At 32.2% G+C, this 22,666-nt stretch overlaps 1 protein-coding gene across 3 annotated transcripts; it reads left to right on the plus strand.

Moving 5' to 3' along the window:
- Window positions 1-1,571: 1,571 nt before the first annotated feature.
- LOC120084444 (probable choline kinase 1) lies at window positions 1,572-17,921 on the plus strand. Of its 3 annotated transcripts, none has more exons than XM_039040221.1 (8): window positions 1,572-1,724; window positions 2,511-2,876; window positions 5,989-6,110; window positions 7,001-7,196; window positions 7,358-7,475; window positions 9,213-9,260; window positions 12,273-12,373; window positions 17,763-17,921. In XM_039040221.1, the coding sequence occupies exons 2-8, from the start codon at window positions 2,523-2,525 to the stop codon at window positions 17,838-17,840; spliced, it is 1,017 nt and encodes a 338-aa protein (XP_038896149.1). In that variant the 5' UTR covers window positions 1,572-1,724; window positions 2,511-2,522; the 3' UTR covers window positions 17,841-17,921. The 3 variants fall into 3 exon arrangements, with proteins under 3 accessions (XP_038896149.1, XP_038896148.1, XP_038896147.1); XM_039040220.1 differs by lacking the exon at window positions 17,763-17,921 and adding an exon at window positions 12,677-13,288 and having other exon boundaries at window positions 2,334-2,876; XM_039040219.1 differs by lacking the exon at window positions 17,763-17,921 and adding an exon at window positions 12,677-13,288.
- Window positions 17,922-22,666: the final 4,745 nt, after the last annotated feature.

Genomic DNA, 22,666 nt, shown 5'->3' on the forward strand with positions numbered 1-22,666 from the left:
ATCTCTTCCCCACAAGGTGGATTCCCTAATTACGGCGTTGACGGACAAACTTTGAAAGGTATTTAGAAATGAAAGGTAACCCTTTTTTGGATGTGATGCGCAAAAAACAAGAGAAAAATAGTCACTAACATGTCTAGTTGTACCTATCTTTTATACATTCCATTAAATTGACTAATCATAAGTTAACGTATAATGAATTTTTTTTATTTTTTATAATATTTTAATTTTTTTTATAAGTGATGAAAATAGGATACATATAGATAGGTGCATATTAGGATGTACCTAGACATTAACCAAAACAAGATACATAATTATGCTTCAAAATGAACATGACTCAACTAACATCGTGTCTGTATTATCAACACGAAGTTAGAGATTCAATTCTCTCACCCTCAATGATATGTGTGTATGAGAGAGGGGTTAAATTACTATTTTGGTCCATGTACTCTGAGATTTGTTCAATTTTAGTTCAATCTCTTTCAAATATAATGTCAATTTTTTAATTTATGCACTTTCAATAAATTTTAAAAATGTATAGCAAATAGAAAAATTCAAAATATAGTTTAAAATTTTCAACAACGGAAACAAATAGCAAAATTCAAAATACAGTTTCCTTTTTATACATATAATTTAGTCTTTTTTAAATATAGATACTAAATGTTTATGAAAAAAAGTAATAGCCAAAGAAATTGCTAAAAATTGCTTCTGGTCTCTAAATTTTCATAGAAGTTACGATTTAGTTTCTAAATTTTGATTTGTAATAAAAGTTTATGTGTTTTCAAATTTGTAACAATTCAGTCTATGATCCTTAATATGTAACAATTTAATCTTTATACATTAAAATGTATAATAAAGTAGTCTACATTATGAAATTTAGTATTAAAATTTAATAAAATTTCTTGGATAGTGAGATTGGTAAATTAATTACGGATTTGCTATATTTGAAAAAAAAAATTATGAGAATACAAAATTTTTTTTTAAAAAAAAAAAAAAAAAAAAACAAATTTTATAGAGAGAAAAGTTAGGACATGAGACACAAAGTTTTAAAGATAGATATAGGCAAATAAGATAAATTATATTTTCAAGTCTTTTAATAAAATATGATGGTATCTATCTTCTACATTATTAAACATAATTTATTTTACTTCATCAGGTAATAAAAACAAAGTTTGAATATTATTTATTATATATAAATATATATTTTATAAAATTAAATATTATTTTTAAACTTTAAATTAAAACCTAGCATTCTACATGCATAACACATGTTTATTATTTGTATATATAAAATATTTTTGACAACGTGGAATGAACTTTGATATTCATTTATTACAAGAATTATTATATCATTTTAAATCAACTAAAATGTTCAAATCACTATTTGTTTCTTTCATTTCTGTGAATTGAATTATGATAAAAATTAATTTTCACATAAAAATTTATGTTAAATGATTTTAGAAGTTGAGAGGACGTAGTCAAATTTTGAGACATGTCGACTATTATGGGCGAAATTTTTATATATATATTTCTTCTAAATATCTATTAAAATATTTCTCGTCGGTTTGAAATTCCGTCCCTTTCTACTCTGACTTCAACTTTGCATTTAAAAGCAGAGGGACTTTCAAAAGTTCTTCAAAAATCTACTCAAAGCTCAGTTCATACATACGTCTTCCCATCTTTATTCTCCCTTGAATTCAACGTTATTGATTTCTTCTGGTGATCTAGTGAGTGATTTTTCTTCTCTTTTACTTTCTGAATGCTTTAATCTATTGAATGATTTGAGACTGTTTTCTTGTTTGCATCTTGCCTCGATTGTTAGATTCTCTGTTGAACATAATTGATTTCTTCTAGCGATTTGAACGAGTGATTTTTTCTGATTCCGAGCTGATTTTTCTTTGGCGTTCTTATGGAGTAATTCTGTGTGATTTGTGTTTTGTTCTGTTTGTTCGATTGATACTTGAGTTGGAGATTTCTCCTGGAAGTTCGATTACTTTTCGTTAATTTGATTTTTCATCTTTGACAATCCGATCGACTGTAAACCGAAGACGCTAGCGTCTGGATTATCTGTTTTTCTTGTTGATTTCTGAATAAATTTCGATCCTCCATGTTTTCATTCGTTCAAAATCAGTTTCTGATGAGATTTCTAGAACTACAACCATTCAAAATCTCGTCGCGAACTTCACTTTGCCATCAATTGCTCTTCCGTTATCTCTGAGATTCAGTTTGAATATATGAATTCCGATTCTTCTGTTTTCTCTTATGCAAAATCAGTTTCTGTTAAAATTTCTAGAACTACAATCATTCAAAATCTCTTTGCTAACTTCATTTTGCAGTCAATTACTCTTCATCATCTCCGAGATTCAGCTCGATCACAAAGAAATTCCGTTTTTACTCAATTTCTTTTCCGAATTAAAAAAAAAGACAATCGATTCTGTAATAAAAAAGCTCAACCAGAATTTCAGTATTACAAGATCCGATTAGTGACCACAACAAACAATTTTCACTTACAGGAGTTTGTAAAAATGGCAATAAAGTCGAAAGAATTCGCAAAAGGCGATCTGCCAGAGGAATTGAAGAAATTACTTAAGGCAGTAGCGTTAGAATGGGGAGACAAACTGGAGGACATGGAAGAAGGTCTGCAAGTGAGTCGATTAACAGGAGCGATGACGAACGAAGTGTACCAAATGAAATGGAGCTCAAAAACTGGAGCGCAACCACGGAAGGTTCTGGTGAGAATGTACGGAGAAGGAGTTGAGATTTTCTTCAATAGAGATGATGAGATCAGAACGTTTGAATGCTTGTCGAAACATGGCTATGGACCTCGTCTTCTTGGCCAATTCTCTGATGGAAGAATTGAAGAGTTCATCCATGCCAGGGTATGTAACTTCTCTTCCGTTCTGTTCTGTTCTGTGGAACTTTATTGGGATGTCGACGTTTTATCATTTCTCTCTCCTTTGGGAATCAAAACTAATCAAACAACTAACCAACCAATATCTCGGTTATGCCCTTTCCCCATTCGAAACGCGTTTAAATTGGCATGATATTTAGGTCAGGGTTAATAATCATTTTCTTTCATTTTATTACCATAGTTTTTGTTTTTAATAAAAGAGTTGAATTTTTTAGGAAATTATAGGAAATAATCCTCAAATGTTTCCTTCTTTCACAACTAGGCACAATTTTTAGAAAATTTATGAAAAAGTTTTTCCAAGTCGAGATGGACTACCGAGATTTGGATAAAAACTTAACTTTTATATTGATTGTTTTGAGTTTTCTTGATGAAATCTTAACACTGAAATTCTATATATTTCCCAATCTTTACATAATTTTTTCGCAAAATTTGATTTTTCCTAGAATTTTAAAATCAATAGTCATTCGCAATCCATCTAAAAAATCCGTAATCGATAAATCTATTTAGAATTTTAGAAATTTAGATAATTGTGGTAACATAAATTGGACGAAACATTTAAAAATTACCTGAGATTTGATATTATGATAGCCCAAAACAACTATTTCACAAGATGGAAATATTTAGGGGTATTTGGGACAAGGAATATCCTAAGACTATAATAATCATCTATTGTTACACTATTCTTCAATTAATTACAAATACTATTTTAAAACCCTCATTAGCTACAATATTTACTATTTGCTACAATCTTTACTATTTTACATTCATCATTTTTTTATTTTTTGCTACAGTGTTTATGTTTTCCTTCTCAAACTAAAATAGTTTACACCTCAAACACTTACTATTCTAACCTAAACTAAAATAATTTACACCCCAAATACAAATTTTTATAACCGTTATCTAGGACTATAATAACCAATCCATTGCCCAAACGTCTCCTCAAGGATTATTTCAGACAATTTCCCAATTTTAGCCAAATTCTCAAAACAAAAATAATTTTTAAAAACTATTCTTTTAGTTTTAGAAAATTGCATTGATAGAAAGCAGATAACAATAGAATAATTTTAAAGGTGGAATATGTATCTTAAATTTCAAAAAGTTAAAAAAAAAAAAAACCAAATATACTTACCAAACACGTCTTAGTGGGTACAAAATTGCATTCAAATTCTTAAAGCCTATCTTTGATAACTATTTAGAGAGTGTTTGGCTAAGGAGTTGGAATTGTTAACTTTTTACTCCTTGTTTCACTTAAAGAGTTCATGGATCCATGACTAAATAAATAACTTCATGTCTTATCAACTTAAAATATGGACTTCGTGACTAAAAAACTATTTCGGCTTCACACTCTACTCGGTCTCAAATGTCTGTAATTTTTAGACTTAATTTTTTAAATAAAAAAATAAATTTATAAACACTAATTTCACACATAAATTTCTATATTTTGTTATTCATTTTACTATAGTATTTTAGAAAGTCAAGTAAAATTTTGAGAACTAAAAAAGTTTTTTAAAAGTAGNTAATTCAAGTGTTTTTTTAAAAAAGCTAAAAACTATAATTGAAAAATAGAGCGAACACAACTGCAAAATTTCAAACCTAGCATTAGGTTTTGGGGTTTTCATTTTTGGAAAGAGTTGGTGGACTTTACAATCTTTTTCTAGCTATACACAAACAAAGGAACAATAAACACTCAATATTTTTTATGCACTCAACCCCAAGTAAAATGAGAATTAAAATAAAGAACGTTTTATTCATTGAAAATGTGTAAATTAAATTTAAGATTTATAGAAATTACGAGACTAAATTTAAGATCCAAGGGAAAAAAAATGAAACTGAAACCATGAAATTAATATTTTAACCTTCTACAAAAATTTTATTACAATCATAGCTTATAAATTAGTGTTTAGTAAACTCAAGTTCGAATGAAAAAAATAGGTATTAGTGTTTGATAAATAAATACTATATTATATTGTTTTAGTTATAATAGCTAAAATAGACCTATTACTAAAATTTTTATTTTTTTGATATAAAATTTTAAATAATTCTATAGAATGATATATTTGATTACTATAAATTAATTTTTAAATGTTAAGAGAAGTTTTATTTAAAAAAATCAATATGATGTAACTGCATTAAAATTAAAAGATATAAATTTGATTAAGTGAAAAAGAAATAGACATGTGAATTCATTCTTAATTTTAAAAAATAAAATTAAAAATTAAAAATAAATTAAAAACCACATCTAAAAATCCAAAAGTGAGTGAGAAACTGATTTAAAAATAAACGTGAATTGAACCTATTTTTAAAAGTGATTTTAGCATAATTAATCTTACCAACAACTCCAAATGCACCCTATATCGGGTACTAAATAAGGATAAGGTTGGAGGTGTTTTAGTGACTTGGATATTAAATGTCCTTTGTGGACCCACAATTACTTTTGTCCATAAAATAAATTGGAATCATAAACATAAATGGTTAAAGGAAATATAAACTTAATTTGAGAACCTTTTCAAAAATTAAAATAAAAACAATTTGAGAAAACTCCAATTTAAACTAACCCCACGGATCTTGCACAAGTCGTAATTTTTTTTTATTTTAAAAAAAAAAGACTTTTTTTAAATATAATAAAATAAACAAAAATATTTATTTGATATACTAAAATTTTACTGTTTATCTACCACGATAGATTACTATTTGTGTTTATTTGGGTCATGATAGATATATATAATAGTCTATTACGTACATAAAATGTGATATTTTACTATATTTGTAAATATTTTCAACAATTTTTTCATTTAAAATCATCATCCTTTAAAAAAAAATCCTTTTCTTTTATGTTAAATAAAGAAATGCTTCATAAAAGAAATGTATAAAATTTTGTTACCAATCTAAATACTATTCTGATTTGGAACTTTGGAGTGATGTTAGAATAAGGAAAAGGTATTTTTAGTTAAACAATATTTTTCAAAACTTGTATAATGCTTAGATGGATAGTCGAAAAATAATTTTAGAAATTCGAAAAATACAAAAGAAAAACTTTTATGATGTAATAATTATATTTTATTTTTCAATTTTATTTGCAGACGCTATCAGCAAGTGATCTCCGAGAGCCAAAAATATCAGCACGGATAGCAAGTAAATTGAGAGAATTTCACAATCTTGACATGCCTGGTCCAAAAACGGTTGTCCTTTGGGATAGAATAAGGTAAAACATATGAATTTCACCTTTAAAAATTTTTGCCCTTGGAAATAAATTGGAAAAGGAGGAAAAAAATTAAATAAAAAAAATAACATCTCGCTGGTAATGATTCATTTTAAATTTTCTGTTCTCAGAAAATTTACATGTTTCTTCCGATTTCTTTATTGTGGTTTCAATTTTTTTAATAGAAATACTTGAATTCGTTCTAAAAACAAATATAAGTGTTTCTGAAAACTACTTTTTTGTGCTCCATTTGATAATGTACAATTTCTTTTTTTAGTTTTTTCTAATTTATTATTGTTTCCCCTGTTTCTTTAGTATGATTTTGAAATATGTTAAAAGAAATAAGTGCATTCCTAGATAAATAATAAAAGATTGAGTTTTCAAATTTCGACTTAATTTTCTAAAACATGAATAAAAGGAAATAATCATACAAACTTATGGCTGAAGTAGTGAGTTATCATCAAAGTGAGCTTAGTTTAGTGATATTGACAGTGTTCCATCCTTAGAAGTCGAATGTTCAATAAAAGAAAGTAGTGAGTTATCAAATTGGACTTTAAGTTTTCAAAATTTAATTTAACATTTTAAAGTATTATTAAAAAGTAGATAAGAAAGCAAAGAAATTTATAAGTGAAAGGGTTGCTGATAAGCTTAATTTTAAAGAATTAGAAAACCATATAGAATTAACGAACGTGTTTTTTTAGTATTAACAACGGTAGGGGTGGGAGATTGAACCTTTGGCCTTTTGGATTAGAGTATATGTTATTATCACTGAGGCAAACTCACTTTAGTAGAGTTAATGAATGCGTTGATAATTGGTTGGATAAGAAAATAAATTAATTAATTGTTAAAGATGATTTGTGTAGTAACTTTTTTCTTTTCACAAAAATAATCAGAAATTGGCTAAGTGAAGCCAAAAGATTAATTTCACCAAGTGAAGTGGAAGAGTTTTGTTTGGAGACATTGGATGAGGAAATAGACTTGCTTCAAAGGGAAATCTCAAAAGATTCTCAACCCATTGGCTTTTGTCACAATGACTTGCAATACGGCAACATCATGATGGATGAAGACACATCATCAATAACCCTAATTGTAAGAGTTTTATTTTATTTTATTTTTTGTTGGCTTCACCATTAAAAAATTTGTTTAACATACAAGATGAAACTTAATTTATACTGTTTAACATACAAGGTAAAATTTGACTGTTAATTGAAAAACATTGAAATTTTTGGATAATTTATTTATATTTGCAGGATTATGAGTATGCAAGTTACAACCCAATAGCTTATGATATTGCAAATCATTTCTGTGAAATGACAGCAGATTACCACTCTGAGACTCCCCATATTTTGGACTACACTTCATACCCAGGTTACACTCTCTATATATCTATTATTATTATTATCTTTTTTCATATAAAATAAAAAAAAATTCAAACATTTTCATGTATTTTAACTACTTAAAAATGCTTTTTTTAAGGATTTAAATAGCCATTCCAAACCCACTTGAATAAATCATAGATTTTTAAAAATTGTGTTTTTCTTCTCATAATTTCTTACTCATGATTTTTAAATTACTTATAGGTAAACATTTGAATTTTTAACCAATTTTTAAAAAGACAAAAAACTATTTTTTTTTAACTTTGGTTTTGATTTTAAAAATACTACTAAATCGTAGACAATAAAACATAGAAAACCAATAGAGGAAGTAGTGTTTACAGACTTAATTTTTTTTTTTAAAAAAAATGTGGTTACCAAATTGGGTCTTGAATTTTTGTTTTTGGTTTTTTTTTTTAATTTTTTTTTTAAAAATTAAGCTTATAGATGTGTTTATGAGTTTCTTTGTTATGTAATAATCTATTGATTTTTGTAAGTGTTTTAAAAAAACTAAGCTAAAGTTTTAAAACCTAAAGAAAGTAGCCGTCGGAATTTTGTTTTTGATTTTGGAATGTATCTAAGAATTTACATGTTTGTTTAGAAATGATGAAAATCATTCTAGAGGTTTAACGCGTAATCAAACAAAAATTTTAAAAATCAGAAATCTAAAAGCCAAATAGTTATCGCTAATGAGATAAAAGTTATCTAACACACAACAAAATTTGTTATACATGATTTTACAATAATTCAAAGAATATCAAAGAGAAACACCAAAAAATAAAACACAAATAGAGTACAAAGTTTGGTAACCCATTTCCGTGCAATACCACCTACATCTAGGTGAAATGTACCTAGGAAATATAATTTCACTAATATAATCAAGTGATTATAACATTGCACTTATCTGTAAATATGCGACAATTACAATGACACACAAATAGCTTGACTCTGTGAATGATCATTTAAGCTCCCCCTAGGTATGAGATTCCCTCTCAATGAAACTTAAGTTTCTCTTAAGTATGAGAATATTAGTGGACGATCACTTAGCTAAGTGTGGGTCTCTCTCTCACCAAGAACTTTTATCTTTCTACCTTCAAATATATGGAGACCGGTTTACTTGAAAAAACTTAAACTCCCCGTATGTATGAGAATCTATGCTCAAAATATAGTAGAACAAATCAATAAGATCTGGAGAACCACTCAAGATTGACAATGACAAAAGCTTCACATTCTCATAGATTGACACACTTGTGTTATTTTACACAAACACAAGACATCAACTCAAATATTATTCAAAATGACTAGTCGGAAAATACACCAACAAATATGCACTACACATATATCAAGATATAAGAAACCAATCTCAAATCAGAATCAACACGATAATGAAGATATTACATAAATATGTTCAAATTTTACCTGTAATAAAATCAGCCAACCAACCATAGGGCGGAAACAAACTCACCAACCGATAACTTTATTTTTCCAATCAAATTGAATCCTAAATCTCTTATTCATTTTCATTATTAATTATGATGACCAAAGTCAATCACATTACAATGAATTTTCTACAAAATTGTCTGTTTTCAATTACTTTTATATATTTATATTTAAAAAAAAGGAAATGACAAACATATTCAGAAATATTTAAAATAAAATATGAAGCTATCCACTCAATTTTTTCTACAAATTTGGTTTAAGGACTTCCAACTTACAGTAAATCTTCTTGCAGATCTTGAAGAACGTAAAAGATTTGTTCGTGCATATCTCACCTTATCAGGTAAAATACCCCTGCCTTTTTCAGTTTTCCTACTCTCTCTTTTATATCTACTATACTATAATATTCATTTTCAAAAAACAAATAATAATGATGATGATGATAGTAGTAGTAGTAGGATTTCCTCCATACAGGGAAGGTGAACCAGAGAAGAGGCAGTCTTCACTCTCAATACTCTCAATTCGGGTCCTTTTCCCCGTGTTTGGGTCTATGTTCCATAGAGAGTGTGATATTATATATATTAGAGTTCCAAAAAAGGGCCCTAAAAGAGGTCTTATTTGAGAGAATGCCTCTAACGAGACTTAAAGTCATTTACCTCCTCTTGGAATATGAAGATAAGAGAAACTCAAAATCGACATTTTCCCATGAGTAGAAGATGGCTACTGTGTGGTCATTTGTTTACATCCATTAAGACGGACCGTTTTCCCCCAAACCCCCTCGGGGGGTTTTGCTCTTTTATTATCCTTAAGGAAATGACCTGAGGAAATCGCCGAATTCTTATCGAAATTTGGCTCTTTTCCCTTCCTGTTATGAGTGCAGAATTCTGATCTCCGATCGGTGGAATATCGTGCAAATCCATTTGGTTTCCCCTCGGATCCCCCTTCCTCTTATTCATCACAAATCATTTCATGATTCACTCCCCTAACAATGCTAATAGCTCGTTCCCTCGCAATACCACCCAAAGTGTTGCTCAGTCTCTCAATTGAAGTTAGCTTGAAGGAAGGAGGACAGACTCTCAATTTCAGTTAGCTTGAAGGAAGGAGGATAGACTCTCAAGACCAACTTATGCAACTGACATACAACAGTCAGTCCTTATATTTTGCTCATCTAAAGACCTCCGGTAGTTCCATGAGGATGCTTGCTCGTGTTGTTGTGTTTCTCAATCGTAGTGTAGCCTTACTTGACCTTTTGCTCTCTCAGATGTTAGTCTTTATTTCAAGTACGTTCCTTCACAACACCATCTCGGGTGTTGCTCAGTCTCTCCTAAGGTGCACTATCATGTCAAATCTATATTGGCAATTTTCGGTTGGTTGGTAGTTATGGTCGAGGGGTAAGTTGTCTCAACTTGGTAGCTCGACTCATGCCACGACCTAGAATGTCGTTTCACTTGCTACAAATAATTATTCTCAAAGTTTGGGTTAATCCAAAAAGTTGTCAACTGTAACATACAAATTCTAGGACTGCAATCTATGTGCCCGAGTGCTTGGGTTGACTCCCTACACTACAGTAAGATTTCTATGTGTCAATTCTAAAGTTAATGGGAGTTATATCGTCGTTTATTGCCACTGGAATTATCATAGGTGATTGATGAACCTCGGTAGACTAATCATGTCTTATTGTTGACCTGTGTACGCGACAACGTTATAGGGAAGTTCGGATCCGAGACAAAACGACATTAATTATAGGCTATATTTTGATCAATGGATGACTTCTAGACTCACCGAGTGAGGTGGCACTACATGTGTGACCCACCCACTCCCTTCGAAAAAGGAGAAGCGACATAAAGGGGCTTTCGTAAAACCGTAAGGGTTAGACCTACGTGGAATTGTGTTAAGACGGGGACTGGTGACTCCTATTAGCTTAGCATATCTCCACACGCTATACACGTCTATCTTACCATCAAGGTCAAAAAGAAGAATTTGTCTATTTGTGATATAAGACTTTAGCCAAAATGCATGTGTTAAGCATATCGCTGGTTTTTCGATTGGATGGATCACTTTCAAAAAGAGAAGACCAACTTTGACATTTGTCACTTACGTACGTAATTTGAGTTTTGAATAAAACATGAAATGGAATGAAATGGGTACATTCATAATAATAAACAAAATACTATAAAAAAATTAGGAAAATTATTTTAAATAACAAAATAACTGAAAATATTTACAAATGATAACAAAATATCACAGTTTATCTATGATATATTGCGATAGACCACTATCTGTGTCTATCATGATACAGATAAACACAGAATCGCAGTCTATTGCGATTCATCGCAAATAAACAGTAAAATTTTGCTATATTTATAAATATTTTTGTTCGTTTTTATATATTTGAAAACCACCCATAAAATTACTAACTTTGATGGTTTGTTTGATAATTAGTATTCTACGGTTTTTAGTGTTCCTAAACTATTTCCATAGAATAATCTTTTTAAATCATTTCCTATTGTGTTTATTATTATTATTTTTTTAACATTCTTTTTGTTTAGAAAACATTTGAAAATATTCCCTCTTTCAATTTCTTGGAGAAGTATTAGTTTTAAAATTTAATTTAAAAGACGTGGGGCATATTTTTGTTTAGGAGTCATGTTAAAAGAGGTTGGCTATCTTCCAAACTAAAGAATATTTTTTATGAAAAAAGGGGAAAAAGATTTTAATTTTATCACTAAAAAATTTGTCAATTTGTATTAAATTTTATCTAAATTTTAAATTTCCTCAAATTAGACTCCATCTATAGATTAAAATCGCAATCTTGACCTTGAAAAGGATTACATTTTTTTAGGATAAGTTTTTAATTTGTCAAAGAAAATATTGTTATATGGGTTGGTTTCAATGAATTATAAAACTTTTGTAGGGTACAAAATTGATAAAAATTTTTTTAAAAAAAAAAAAAAAACATTAAAGTTGATCTTCTTTTGGTTAAATTTTATGTTTTGAAAAAATTTAATAATTAATTAGTATATTAATCAAACTTATATTTGTGAAAACTTAATATTAAAGAGATTTATACGTTATTATTATTATTTTTTTTATATAGAATTAGTGGGTGAATTAGCAAAATTGAATAATAGATTAAAAATGAAACATTTATCTAAATCTACGATCTATTTTGACAACATTAAAAGTTTAGAATGAAAATTGTTACAGTGTAATAAGTTTAGGAATTAAAATTGTTTTTTAATTAAAAAAATCAGCTAAAGAATAATTTCATTTTGGTGTAGAAAAAACTTATTTAGGATGATAGCTTTTAAAAATACATTTCTTTAAGAAAATTGATGTGTTGGACTGAAAACAGGTGAAAAGCACACTGAAGAAGAAGTGGAGCAGCTAGTAGAGGATGCTGAGAAATACACTTTAGCAAATCATCTCTTCTGGGGCTTGTGGGGAATTATTTCAGTGAGTATTCTATTATTCATATTTCTTCCTACACAATCTCATTCTAGGGCATAGTTGAAAGTACTTTTAAAATAGTCAAAATATCACTTTTGTTAGGTTATAAATTAATCTAATCACTTTAAAACCATCCATATTTAGTTTAAACACTTTTTTAATGTAATTTTCATAGATTAAAATAATACATGCTTGAGTAATCATTTTAAACATGATAAGTGATTTATTTAACACATTTCTAAATCATTCTAAAACATGTCTTTAGACTCAACAGACATAGTATTTATGTTTGTTGAAATTTTCATGTAGGGACACATAAACAAGATTGACTTTGACTACTTTGAGTATGCTAAGCAGAGGTTTGATCAATACTGGCTAAGAAAGCCTGAGCTCTTGGTTTCTTCTGTTGTTAATCACTTTTATGATCTCATGATAAATTGATATCAACAAAGTGTTTCAAATATCACATATATGAATTTGAAGAAAGATGACAAGACTGAACTGTACATGTTCAAATTTACAATAAAAATAAGTTGCATTAAGTGAAAACATGTGGAATTCAAGAAGAATCAAGCTTTGTTAAGGAACAAGACTTCAAGCTACTTCAAACTGGCGCTTCATGTAGCCTTGCATAGTTACAAATTCATGGTTTTTTTTTTTTTTTTTAAAAAAAACAAACACTTCCAGATGTATGATATCTACTAAAATATATTTTTCAGTTTAAAGTTTTCTATTTGCTTTTTAGGCTACATTTACATAATGGCTAATTATGATCATAAAGTTGGAAGGTGACAACTCTTGAAATGCCTCCTAGAATTTCTAGATTTTCATTTTGAGGCTACATAAAATTATGTAATTTGTATTTACAAATAATATTTGAAGATGTAGCAATTTGAGTTTTAAATCATGGAAGCTTTTTTATTTGTGTCGTGTGTACTTGTGATAAAATGTATGAATATTCGGAGCATTGAAGTGAGGTCGATATTTTTCTTGCTTGTGAAATAATGCTTTGAAGATTAAGGATATCACAAGCTTTGTCCGATCCTTGGTTTGTTAGATCATCTCAAGAATTTGGAGTATACTCCCTATGCTCTATTCTATGTAATAAATCTTTTATAGGGTGTTTAGCTAACCATCATAAGTTAAGTTGAGTTGGTAAAAATTATCAGCTAAATGTTTGACTCACCAACTTTAAGTGTTGGTGAAGTTGAGTTGGTTATTTTTACCAACTCACCCCAACTCTCTCTCCTTCCAATATTTTCAATGGTTCCATGCATCGGCTACCGCCGACGATATACTCTGACGACCACCTTCACACGACCAACTCAATCGACAAACTCCAGGCTCCAACAACCACATCCAACGATAACTCCGAAAAAGATCACATGCAACAATCAGCTTCGGTGACAACCACCTCTAATGACAAGCATCGACATTCACCTTAGACGACCATCTCCAGCAAAGATCACCTCCAATAATCAACTTCGGTGACGACCACCTCTAATGGCTAACTTCAATGATCATCTTAGACGACTAACTCCAACCATCAACTTTGTCATTTTAAAGGACTGTGAGATCGGATGCGAAAGTGCAGATCGTGTCTAATTTCAATTTCACATAATTATAATTATAGAGAAACACATTATGCATTTTACAGAAATTTCACAGTATGCTTTTGAATTAAGTAAAGAAGGGAGATTATGATTAGAATTATACTAACTTTTGAAGAACCAATTCTTCATGATAATCCTCCTCGATCCAGTCACGAACACTTAAAAAATGAACCGAACAAAAAATCACAGCAAAACCAAATCACTATTTGGTTAGACATCACCACCAATGAGCCTTCTATATTCTCTTTAGGGGTTGAGAATTACAGGAGTTGTGAGCTCTATCTATTTCGGGAGAGGGAGAAAGAATTTTTTAGAGGAAGTGCATTTTCTTGGGAAACTTACGTTGGGAAAGAACTTCACACACCGACAGTCTGTAATCTTCTGTGAAAAAGATGAAGAAAACGTAAAAACTCAACTCCCCTTTCCATGATTGAGTGAGGAGAGAAAATAGGGGGAGAGAGTTATAACTCCCTCCTAAATTAATTCAAAATTTAATTCAATAAAAATTATTATATATATATATATATATAGTACTAATATATTATATATAATAATATATATTATAAAACCATACATATATTATATAGTAAACTATATGTAATATCTAAAGGAACCCGAAGGTCCATAGAGGAAGCGAGATCGATCCCAAATTTTATTTTATAGAAATCAAAATTTACAGTATGCAATTATGCATCAAAAGGAATTTACAGCATGCAATTAATTAAATTAATTAGGTAAAAGGAAACTGCTTACTTTGAAGCAAAGATATTCACGATAATCCCTTGAATCAGTCACGAATAATTTCGTATAGGACACTACTAATTAGAACTTCTGTATTCTCTTTGGGTAGAGAAATCTCAGAACTGTGTGGGCTTTGACTTTTAGGAGAGGGAGAATAAAATTTGAGAAAGGAAAAATCTTGGGAAGATAAAAAAACTATCACATTCACATAAACTATCACCAATTCAGAGAACCTCTCTCTATGAAGAAGATGAAAAACCAGATCGATCGAACTAAACTTCCCCACTCACCACAAAATTGAGAAGGAATTAAGGGGAGTTTGAAAGAAATTTATTTATCTCTCCTCTTTAATTTTGAAAAAATTAAATTAAATTTAAAAATAATTTTATTTAAATAACTATATATATATTAACTAACTTATTATCTGTATAAATAACTATATATTATATCATATATAAAACATAATCTATAGTTTTTATATTCTATCAAATACAATATAACCTATAGTTATTAATTCTCTCAATAATACATGGTATTTAATATAAATCCAATTCATATTAAATTTAAATCTCATCCATATAATTAGTATTTGAATCATATTTAAATATTTAATTCCTCTCAAATAAATTAAATATTATAATGTATCGAATACATTATAATATTTATAATTAATTTGAAAAATTCAAATTAATCCAAAATTAATTCTCAATAATCCTAGTTGAGCTACGATGGGATCTTATGGACCTCTAGATTGAAGCTCCAATGGTACTTGAATAATTAATTAAACTTCTTTAATTAAATTATTCAACATCCATTAACTGTCAGTCACTACACTAAAGATCGATAGCTGCACTCTTCGCACTACAGATATATTTCTGTGTCCATTGGATATAATCGGTCAATAGTGCGATGACCTTTCACAACTTTCTCATAAGTACAGTTGGGCCAAAATTACCGATTTTCTCCTATAGGTACATCTAGCTCCTTAAGTACCATTGATCCCTCTAATAAACAATAAGTCATAGTCTAACTATGACCAAACCTCTATCGGGCCAAGAGAGGGTGTGGCACCACATTATTCAAGCCCTGAAATTAGCTCTTAAGGGAACAGTTTATCTACTTACTCCAACATTAAGGAAGGAGTTAATTTTGTCTTGTGTATCTGTGTTCTCAGCTCCCCAATCAGAGAATCCCTAAAATGGTAGGCTTATTGAGTCGACGATCTGGCCATTCTCACCCATACAAATCAAAGGACCGCCTTCATAGGCAGGAGTTTACAACTCACTCGGGATTCAGATCATGTCACTCAAGAAATGTAACTCACTCAAGACATCGTCTATATTCAACAAAAGAAAAGCTATTGAACTATTGATGATTCTCTTGTAAACACAAGGTTCATCAACATTCTGATCAAAACCATAAGATTTGATCGCAGTAAAAAAATCTTATATTCCAAGATCGAGAAGCTTTTTTCAATTCATAAATGGACCGATTAAGCCTGCAAACCTTTTACTCTTAACCTTAGGTTATGAATCCCTCATGCTACTCTATATATATGGTCTCCTCAAGATTGTCATTAAGAAAAGTAATCTCGACGTCCATATGTCAAATCTCATAGTCATAATATGAGGCAATGGATAGACTTTAACATAGCAACATGTGAGAAAGTCTCCTCATAGACGACTCCTTCAACTTGGGTATAGCCCTTTGCCACAAATCTAGCCTTGTAGGTTTGCACCTTCCCATCACACACCCTGTTTTCTCTTATAGATCCATCTGCAACCTATAGGTTAACTGTATCAGGTTGATCTACAAGATCCCAAATGGAATTAAAGTACATATACTCCATTTCAAGATCCATAATTTTAATCCATTCATCTTTGTCAACATCCTCTATTAACTTCTTGTAAGACAATGGATCCTCAACATCTCCGCCAGCTACGATAGCTCGAGTTTCTGCTATAATGAATAGGTGGGTTTGCAACCCTTCTACTACATTGAGGCTTCTTCAACACTTGTGGTAGATGTGACCTACTAGATGAACCAACTTCAACAACTTTTGTTGAGGTGTTGGGCTCTTCAACCACTCTTGTTGAAGGTTCAGTAGTTTCACTGGAAAACTCATTCAACATGATCTTACTGTGAGACTTATGCTACCTTATGGGTCCTCTTCTAAAAAGGTAGCATTTGTCAACACAAACACCTTATTATCCTTAGGATCATAGAAGTAACCACCTTTCGTTCTTTTAGGGTAACCTATAAATAGGCACAATTAGGGTGTTCAAAAAACCCGATAACCCAACTAATCCGGACTACTCAACCCAAACCGTAAGGGTTGGATTGGGTTAGATTTTATTTTGGGTTGGGTTGGGTTAAAAAGTATTAAAAAAAATTAAATTTCGGGTCGGGTCTTGGGTAACTCTCATTTAGAGTCGGGTTGACCCGACCCGACTCAAATATATATATATGGACAAACCCTTGGCCACTTGTCCCTCATATTCGCACTCGCAGCGCAGCGCCACGATCCCTCTCATCTCACGCCTTACACCTAAATGCCTCACAATCATGCCTCTGGCCTCACGCCTCTGGCCTCACACAGACTCGCAATCGCCTCACGTTTCTAGCCTCATGCCTCAGTTTCTCACGCCTCATGCCTCCGGCTTCACGGTCTCTCACGCCTCTACCCTCTCGGTTCCTCACGGTCGCCGTTCACACCTCTGCCTTAAAAGGCAGATTTGTCGTCCTTCACGCCATATCTTCGTCGTCCATTTTAGTCTCATGCCAGATCTCTTAGTTTGCTCATCATCTCTCAGTCCTTCACGCTAGATCTTCGTCGTCCGTTTCTTTTGGTATGGAGTTTTTGCTTTTATTTTTTATTGATGATGTTGAATCGAAAATTTGCAATATTATCTATGTGTGTTAATCACTGTTAAGTCAATATTAGGATGGATTATGGGTGGCTAATCCCTAAATTATTCATTACTTAATTTTTGCCTTACCATTATGTAACTAATTGAATTAATTTTTCTTCAACCTCGCAGTGTCCCGAGAATAGTCGGATTCTCCAAAGCCGTCACAATGGAAATGGAATTAGACACGGTCGAATCACCATATTCTAACTTCATTGTGAATAAAATAATTTAATTTTTATTGTGTACATATACTGTTTATGTGTGATTGATCTTTATACATGGGTTGTTTTGAGTTAATTGAGAAGTTAGTGTTTTTTTCTAATTGTATAGGTAGGTGTAATTAGTTGTTTACTAGTTTCATTTATTATATAGATGGACAATAGTAGTGTTAGTGCAAATGGAACGGGTAATAATGAAATGTCGCCTCTTCCTCCTCCTCCCTCTCCCAATGTTAGCCAAACTCCTAAAAATATACCACCCCTACCTCCTAAGTCCAATCGAAAGAGACCTAATAAACCAACTTCATCTGTGTGGGATCATTTCACAAAAATGGAAGCGAGTGCTAATGATGGAGCTAGGTGCAAGTGTAACTATTGTGGTAAAGATTACGCATGTGACAGTAATACTTGTGGAACTAGTACTTTATGGAAGCACTTAAGAAATCAGTATAAAAAGTACTCATATAAAGAAGAAGAAAAAAAAGGACAAACCACCCTAACTCTTGTACCTTCAAATGATGGAAAATGAGTCAATGCTAGTAATTTTGTGACGACATTGTTTAGCCAACAAGTGTGTAGACTAGCATGCACTAAGATGATAATTATGAATGAGTTGTCGTTCAAATATGTTGAGACAGAGGGTTTTAGACACTTTTGTAGTGTTTCGTGTCCTAAGTTTGATGTTCCATTGAGAGTAACAATCGTTAGAGATGTATATCAACTTTATCTTGAGGAGAAAAAAAAAAGTTGAACTCATTTCTAGTTGAAGCTCTCAAAGAGTTTGTCTTACTACTGATACATAGACTTCGCTACAAAATGTGAACTACATGGTCATCACTGCACGTTTTATTGATTCTGAATGGGTTTTGCATAAAAACATATTGAGTTTTTTTCAAGTTGCTAATCATAAAGTGGAGACTATTGGGAAGGTGATTGAGAGTTGTTTGTTGGAATGGGGGATTGACAAAAATTTTTCCATCACCGTTGATAATGAAAATTCTAACGATGTGGCTATTTCTTATGTTAAGAGAAGACTCAAAAGTTGGAAAAAAGTTGTTTTAGATAGAGAACTATTACACATGAGGTGTTGTGCCCACATTATTAATCTTATTGTAAATGATGGGCTGAAAGATATGCATGATTCTATTGCTAGTTTTCGTAATGTTGTGAGATATGTTCGATCATCACCTAGGAGAATGGAAAATTTTAAAGCTTGTGTGAAAGAAGAAAAAATTCAGTAAGGCTATTGTTTGTTTAGATGTGGCAACTAGGTGGAATTCTACTTATTTAATACTTGAACATGCAATTAAATTTGAGAAAGCTTTTAGAACTTTAGAGGAAGAGAAAGAGGACTCAGATTTTGTCGATTACTTTGAGGAAGATGACTGTGGAAATAAAAGATTAAGGCCCCCAAGTATATCTGATTGGTTGACTGTATGTGTGTTTATTAAGTTTTTAAAAAGGTTTTATGAAACTACCACAATGATAAGTGAATCTTCATATATGACTTCTAATGTTGGTTATAAGGAAATTAATAAAATTAAGTTTTCTTTAAACAAATGGAGCAACAATACCAACTCTGTTCTAAGTATGATGGTTATGAATATGAAGACAAAGTTTGATAAGTATTGGGGTTTTCTTGAAAAAATGAAAAAATTGATGTTTGTGGCTATGGTGATTGATCCTTGGTACAAGTTAAAGTACTTGAATTATTGTCTTTCCAATGTTTATAAGAGTGATGTTGTTAAGGATACAGTTGAGCATGTGAAGTTATATTTGTATCGTCTATATGACTTTTACAAATCACATAACACTTCGACTCGATGTAGTCATGGTACCAATGATTCTCAACAATCAAAGACTGTCACTATAAATGAAGATGATCATGGTGTAGACGATGACATAGATGATTCGTGGATAACTTTTAAGAGATTGAGAGAAGAAAAAAGTTCATAGAAAGTGGAGAATGATTTGACTTCTTATTTTTCTAACAAGGATATGAAAGATAAAGATGATTTTGAGATTTTGTATTGGTGGAAAATGAATGGCTACAAATTCTGATCAGTGGCTTTTGAATCTGTGTTTAGTATAGGAGGGAAGATTCTTGATTCCTTTTAAAGTTCTTTGACTCCAAAAATAGTGGAGGCCTTGATATTTACACAAAATTGGATTCGTGGCAGCTCAGTGTGTTGGGAATGTCCTAAACTCGCATGTAACGACCTAAATGTGTAGTATGTTTCTAGGACGTTACTTTATGCATGCATAGGCTTGGCAATATATTTTCTCAAAGAATAATTAAATAAAAGAGATAAAAATTTTATTTAATTAAATAATGCTCAAATAAGCAAAGAAGAGAAAACAAAAAAAATACTATTCGGGGTACCCCTAACCCAACTTTAAGATCACAAATCCAATAAAGGAATATTTCATAAGTTTTTAAAATGCCTGACTCCTAAACCAGATTCTAGTACATGAAACCTAAGTACGGAAGCAATAATCCGTCCAAATGGCCAGGTCACGGAAGCAATAATCCGTCTAAACTTTGGCCTTTAAATAAAAGAAATGATTAATTCCACGAATTAATTTAAATCTTACCTAGATTTTGGGACGTTACAACCTTCCCTCCTTAAGAAACTTTCATCCTCGAAAGTTCTAGTCTTGGAAGAGCTCTGAATGCAGTGTTCTCTCATCCTTTCGCTCCCAAGTTACTTCCTCAAATTGATGGTTCTGCCACAGCACCTTCACTAGTGGCACCTCCCTGTTGCGCAAAACTTTCACCTCTTTGGCTACAATTTCCGTAGGCTTCTCTTCGTAACTTAAGTTTTCATTCAGCTGCAAGGGCTCACAGTCCACCACATGAGACGCGTTAAATACTTCCTCAGCATGAAGACATGAAAAAATTATGGATTGCAGAGAGAGACGGTGGTAAAGCCAGACGATAAGCCACAGGGCTAACTCGCTCCAAGATCTCGAATGGTCCTACAAAACGCGAATTCAGCTTACCCTTCTTTCCGAATCTTAGAACACCCTTTATTGGCGCCACTTTCAGGAACACTTTGTCAACTGCCTCGAACTCAAGGTCTTTACGCCTAACATCAGCGTAAATTTTCTGTCTGCTCTGTGCTACTAGCATTCGAGCCCTGATCTTCTGCATGGCTTCATTTATCAACTCTACTAACTCAGTTCCCATAAGTTTCCTCTCCTCAACCTCACCCCAGCAAACAAGAGACCTGCAACCTCTATCGTAAAGAGCTTCAAATGGCGACATGCTAATGGTGGCCTGATAGCTATTACTATAAGTAAACTCTGCCAAATGCAAGTGGGAGTCCCAACTTCCTGAGAACTCCAACGCACAAGTGTGCAACATGTCTTCCAACGTCTAATTCAAGCGCTCTGTTTGCCCATCCTTCCGGGGGTGGAAGGTTGTACTAAAGTTTAACCGCGTCCCTAAAGTTTCCTAGAGGCTCTTCAAAAAACTAGAGGTAAAATGAGGGTTTCTGTCGGACACAATTGACATTGGCACACCATGCGATCTTACTATCTCCTTCATATATAGCTAAGCCCATTTACTCACCAAGTACGTGGGCTTCCCTAGAATAAAATGCGCTACCTTAGTGAGCCTGTCTATCACAACCTAAATCACTGAGAAGCCCTTCGCTGTCCTGGGAAAACCCATAATGAAATCCATAGCCACAGTCTCCCATTTCCATTCTGGCACATCCAATGGCTGTAGCAAGCATGCTATCTTCTGCCTTGGGGCCTTCACCTATTGACAGACTAAACATCCGCCGACATAGTCGGCTATCTCCCTTTTCATATTGGGCCACCAGTAATACCGCTTCAAATCTTGGTACATTTTAGTACTACCTGGGTGCATCGAGAATGGAAAGTTGTGAGCTTCTATCAACAATTCCCCCTTCAGGCCATCATCTGCCGGAACGCATAATCGTCCCTGATACAGAAGACCCTAGTCCACCAACACAGAAAATTCACTGGCTTGGCCCGACTCTACCTGATGAAATTTCTGAACTAAGTCCGGATCACCCTACTGTGCAACAATAATCCTCTGCCTCAAGGTTGGTTGTACCGTCAACTGAGCTAGCTGCGAAGTGACTTCCCCTACTGCCAACGCAATCTCTGCTCGCTCCAGATCCTTACACAACCGAACCTACTTAGTGATCAAGGCGGCCGAATGAGCGGTCTTCCGACTGAGGGCATCGGCTACCACATTTGCCTTATATGGGTGGTAGAGGATCTCGTAGTCGTAATCCTTTACTAACTCTACGCTACCTCATGTTTAACTCTTTCTGGGTGAAGAAGTATTTCGGACTCTTGTAGTCAGTGAAAACTTGGATCTTTTCCCCATATAGGTAGTGCTTCCAGATCTTCAGGGGAAACACCACCACTACCAGTTTCAAGTCGTGAGTAGGATTGTTTCGCTCATGGTTTTTCAACTGGCGGGAGGTATAGGCGACCACTCTACCATGCTGCATAAGCACACAACCCAAACCTTTCTTAGAAGCATCTTTGTAGATCATGAAATTCCCGGAACCATCTGGTACCGTGAGAACTGGTGCTTAAACCAACCTCTGCTTGAGGTCCTGAAAACTGTCCTCACAAGCTTTGCTCCAAACAAACGAAGCTCCCTTCCTGGATAGCTGAGTCAACGGTGTGTCCATGCTAGAGAAATTCTCTACAAACCTACGATAGTACCCAGCCAACCCTAGGAAACTGCGCACCTCGTTGACCGTTGTAGGGCGGGGCCAATTTGTAACGGCCTCAATCTTAGCTAGATCCACTGAAACCCCGTCTTTC

The sequence above is a fragment of the Benincasa hispida genome, chromosome 9 (assembly GCF_009727055.1).
Source record: "Benincasa hispida cultivar B227 chromosome 9, ASM972705v1, whole genome shotgun sequence".
Classification (NCBI taxonomy): domain Eukaryota; kingdom Viridiplantae; phylum Streptophyta; class Magnoliopsida; order Cucurbitales; family Cucurbitaceae; genus Benincasa; species Benincasa hispida.

Coding starts and splice junctions, on each gene's coding strand:
- LOC120084444 (XM_039040220.1), top strand. CDS start 2,523: ATGGCAATAAAGTCGAAAGAATTCGCAAAAGGCGATCTGCCAGAGGAA. Junction 6,111..7,000: donor GTCCTTTGGGATAGAATAAG/GTAAAACATATG, acceptor AAAAATAATCAG/AAATTGGCTAAGTGAAGCCA. Junction 7,476..9,212: donor GGACTACACTTCATACCCAG/GTTACACTCTCT, acceptor ATCTTCTTGCAG/ATCTTGAAGAACGTAAAAGA.